Source organism: Geospiza fortis, unplaced genomic scaffold (genome assembly GCF_000277835.1).
Source record: "Geospiza fortis unplaced genomic scaffold, GeoFor_1.0 scaffold166, whole genome shotgun sequence".
Taxonomy (NCBI): Eukaryota; Metazoa; Chordata; class Aves; order Passeriformes; family Thraupidae; genus Geospiza; species Geospiza fortis.
Window position 1 is genome coordinate 5,754,628 of NW_005054310.1, and position 4,680 is coordinate 5,759,307.

Sequence of the window (4,680 nt, forward strand, 5' to 3'; positions counted from 1 at the left end):
ACAAAGGGGAAAAGGGAAAGTCCTATGTAAAACCTCCATTTGCAGAAAGATTTTCACATGCTGAAATATACAGTTGTGAATAGGTCCACTGAGGCTTTTGGTAGCAGCAACTCTGCCTGTTTTGAGGGATGAGTGATTTCTTCAGCATGCTCCAGAGACCTGATTTCCCAAGTCAAATCAGCAAAGCAGAAATGCAGCAAATGCTGTCCTCCAGGGTGAGACCAAGGTGCAGCTGGGGAACATTTTCAGGTTTGTTGGGATTGTCTCTGGTCTTCCTATTTAGATGTAGTTAATCAGTGCTATTCATTGATGTGTCTTCACAGGACCGTGTTAGAGACACGTCACTTTTCAAGACAAGTCTCAGAACAAAATGCTCACTTCTTGTCCATCCCATTTTGGAGGAAATAAAATGCAAAAAAAATGTATATGCCAGCCAAAACCATTGCAAGATTCTTCATTCAAATGAAAGAGGTCCTTCCGATGGCAAGTGGCGTTATAATTATAGACTAGAAAAGAGCAAGATCAGCAGCTGCTGCTGTTGCTGCTTGCGTTTGTTCCCTGTGTAACTGACAGGACAGAGTACTTGGCAAAAACAGACTTCCAGAAGTGGAAAGACATTTTAGCCCCTGTTCTTGTCAGTCCACTCCTCTCAGGGCTCAGCAGCAGCAACCCCTTGCTTCAGGTTAAGGGAAGAGCAAGGTGATTTTTGCAGATCTGAAGAGGACTTGGTTAAGGACGTCTGAGAAAGAGGAAGGGTCCAGGATTTGCCTTCGGGCTTGGATTGCTGAATCAAAATAGCAGGTCAGTGGATACAGCATAAGCTTAATATGTCTTTATAGTTGGCTTAACTCAAATCTCTCTCTCGCTTTCTCTTCTATGCTGTAAACTAAAACATAAGGTGAACAATGACAAGGGGTAAGTCTGCATAGAGGTACTATTCATTTATATATTCTGTAAAGAGCCTTTCATGGTCAGTTAGGAAACACTGATGGCTTTTATTTTGTACGGTGGTTTCTGTCTGAATCTTAATGCATCCTGAAATTCTCAGCTGGGCAAAAATCCCATTTACAATTGGGTTCAATATTGACAGAGAGGACACACTTATATTTTTAGCTGTTTATGCCTAAGGTCTTCTGATGATCTTTGCAAAAGTGGAATAATATATAACTCACATTTCGGTCTGTGCTTGAGAAAGTTTCAGAAAGAAAATAAACACTGAGTAAAAAAAAAAAAAAAAAAAGCAGCATCATAGATATGAGTCAAGGTCTCTACAGGCATCAAATGACCATAACTGTGTTATGTCCTCAAAACTCACAAATCCATACCAGCAAAAAGCCTAACCCTATATCTGCTGATGAATTTAAGGGCAGCATGATAATTAGGAATGTTTTTCATTACACTGGTGCCTGTGGTATCTGATCTAATGTAGTCTGTCCTTCTTCAGCCCTGGCCAAAAGAGTGCTTTGGAAGGAATGTGCTGGGGGGCATTGTTATGATTTGCTCTTCCTGTCCATCTCAGTTTTAGCTTTTTAATTTCCTGTGGCCATAAGTAATGTAGGAAGGACTCTGCTGCCCATGAACCAAGGGCTTGGGACCACTCTGCAAGAGCCAGAGTCAGCCCAAGGCTTTACTCCAAAACTTCTGTTGCAAGGGTAGGCCATACCTAAATGGTTGTTGTTCTCAGAGGAAAAAAAAAAAAACACACAAATGCAGATTTAAATTTTTGTTTGCTGTGTTGAGAAATCTAACCAGACAAATGCATAGCTGTCTTTCATAGCTTTGTATAGTCAAAACTGTTCTGTAATCACCTAATCTGACCTAATGTATATTTTAAGACTTTGAATTATATTATCCTGAAGTCCCTATATGAACCCAATGATAAATGTTAAGGAAAGCATTTGCTTAGCAAGAGGATAAAACAGGGTGTACAATAGGCAAGGAGAGGAAACCAAGGCACCAAAGCCTAAAATTTCTGTAACAGTCCCACTTTTCTTTGCCCCAATCAGAGGCAGAAAGAATAAGCAGGGGCATCCAGTGTCTTCCAAGAATTTCTGTTCAGAGTCAAGGGCATTAAGTAAGGTGCTAAGAGATGGCTGGACTGTGATTAAATGAAATATAGTTGCTACAAGCAGACAAATTGCATTTGGTGGATAAAAATCTTCTCCCAGTCTAATGTATGTGGAAATATCCTTAATCCTGATTCCTGTTATCACTACACCTCTGCATTTGTGGCCAAAGCCAATCTGCTAGGCCTTGCAAGATAGGATTTGCTTCAGGTCTGTAGAGAAGGCAGACCCACTTTGTCCAGCTTAGCTACTGACCAGTTTCTGGCACTTTCCACTTTCTGATAGCTGGGAGACGGAATCCTTCCTGAACCTCCAGTGCAGAAACCAAGTCATGTTTTTGACACTAATGGCTGCCTTCCTGTAGAGCTGCAGAAGCTCCAAGGGTGTTGCAAGCAATCTTTTTTCCTCTGTGGCCCACAACAGATGCCCAGATACCAGAAGAGACTAGCAGAACCCCTCAGCCCCTGCCTGTCTCAGTTATATGAATTCTTCCCAAAGGTCATCTTCTGTCCTCAATTTGCCCTCAGCTTAAAGATCCTAAACAAGAGGGTGACTATCTAGTCCCCTGTTCTGATATTTGGCTGCCCCCACAATTAGCAGTTTATGTTTTGTTTCATCCTGCATTTGTCTGACTTCATCCTCTCATTGTGGCCCTGTGTTGTGCTGAGGGTCTGGGTTCTTGCCAAACTACAAGCCCTCCCATTATCAGACATCTTTTCTAGATCCAACTCCCTGCTGGAGATTTCCCACTGGTGATTTCCATTACAAAGTGGATATTAATGGGGAGATAGAGACACACTTGTTGGTAGCAAGGCTTAAACACATACTCCACACATCAATGGGCAAGATCTATAGGCTCCTACAATAGTTCCAGGAAACACAGTGTATTTTTAAGCATATTTTTTTACCCCATTCGTCCCCTATAGCCCAGCCACAGATTTCTTTCATTGTTCATAAAGCTCCACTTTTGCTGGAGAATGGACATCTTTGCCTCCATCTTCTTAAGCATTGCATCTTGACCCCAAGATTTTTAGCAGACAGGACTGCATTTCCATGCATGCCAGTCAGACAAGTTGGCTCTTGCATTGAACTTCTTGGAATACAACAATAACAACAAAAAATGTAAAGGTCTGTGCCAAGGCTCAGGAAAAGGAAATGTATCATTTGGATTCTAAAGACCAAAACCCACGCTTTTTTTTTTTTTTAAAGAAAGGAAAAAAAGCAACACAAAAATATTCTTCAGACCCATGCTGGCAAATATCAAGCAATCATTCTGCAGAGGAAAAGAGACAGCCTGTCAGCAATACAAGGCTTATAGTGTCTTTTCCCTGCTGATTCCCTTGGTGACTAAAATAAAAACTAGCACATTTACAGGTGAATTTTAATGGCTTACATTATGCTCTGCATCAGAGACACAGCCAAGATGCACAAAATATTTGTCATCTATTAACTAGGAGTTCAGGTTTTTCTCCCCCACCCCTCCAATAAATTTGCTACAGTGTCATCACAAAAATATGGACAAGAATAATATTTGTGATACACCATAGCTTTCTTGATATTTTGTGCTTGTCTTAATTACTCTCTTTCTTGCATGCTGTATAAAACTGTTTTCATTGACATTTGGGGTAGGATTTGTTTTGTAAGCATATGAAAGTTCCTGCAGCATCTCCCTGCACTGGATAAGCAAGTTCCAAGCCCAGCACAAAGTATTTACCTGTGTATTTTCAGTTGTGCTTTAATTACACTGTGTCTCACACTACCTACCTGAGCAGCCCTAGGGCTTGTTTTGCATGGCCATGCAATGCTGAGGTATTCAGGAGCAGTCTAGCTGCCAAGGAGAGAAATAACAGCATTCCCCAGCCGATTTCAGCTGCTGTCGTAACTGTTAATGAAAGAGGCAGTCCCAAAAATCTCATTTGTTTTTTTCAATTATTATAATTACCACAGCCAACTAAAAATACTGGCTGGGGGTGTACATGCATTTGTGGAATTTAGCTTTACTTCTGTTACCAAGAAGCTGAAAATTTTGAAAAAAATGTCAAGCAAATTTGTTTCCTAGTCTTTGCTCACACTAGAGGGGAGCAAACTGAGTGTAAGCAGAGACTGCAGAGGTCTAATATGTCCCTGCCACTGCCACCCAGAAAGGTGGCCACATTCAGTGCTAACTGCTGGGTTTGGGTGGTCATTGACATAAAACCCAAATACAGCCTTGCACCAGTCACTCTGCAGGTCTCAACAGGGCTTGTAACTGCAAGATTTTATTTACCCCTCTCTATAGATTTATGAATACAAACACCATGTATTTATGTACACATATTTTATATGTTTAAATTTACATGTATATCCATGTATCTATGTATACAAGGGTACATTCAGGTTAGGATACGCTGTCTAAAATGTTGTTGGTGTCCTGCTTCTCTTCTACTGTTTCTAGGCCCAGCCTACCACGACGATGACAGTCACTTATTCCAGCAAAGTAGCAAATGCCACTTTCTTTGGATTTCACAGATTACTCCTAAGGTGGAAAGGCAGCATCTACAAATTGCTGTACAGAGAATTTATTGTTTTTGCTACTCTTTACACAGCGATAAGTGTATTATACAGGTACACTCTT

The 4,680-nt window shown here is 40.9% G+C and overlaps 1 protein-coding gene across 1 annotated transcript in view; it reads left to right on the forward strand.

The window, feature by feature from the left end:
* The first annotated feature begins 642 nt into the window (after nt 1-642).
* The window catches only part of BEST3 (bestrophin 3), a 21,440-nt gene continuing 17,402 nt past the window's right edge, over nt 643-4,680 (forward strand). The window contains exons 1-2 of the mRNA XM_005419219.1: nt 643-801; nt 4,501-4,670. Of these exons, the coding sequence (XP_005419276.1) occupies nt 4,519-4,670 (152 nt within the window). The 5' untranslated portion in view covers nt 643-801; nt 4,501-4,518. The remainder of the gene's footprint in view (nt 802-4,500; nt 4,671-4,680) is intronic.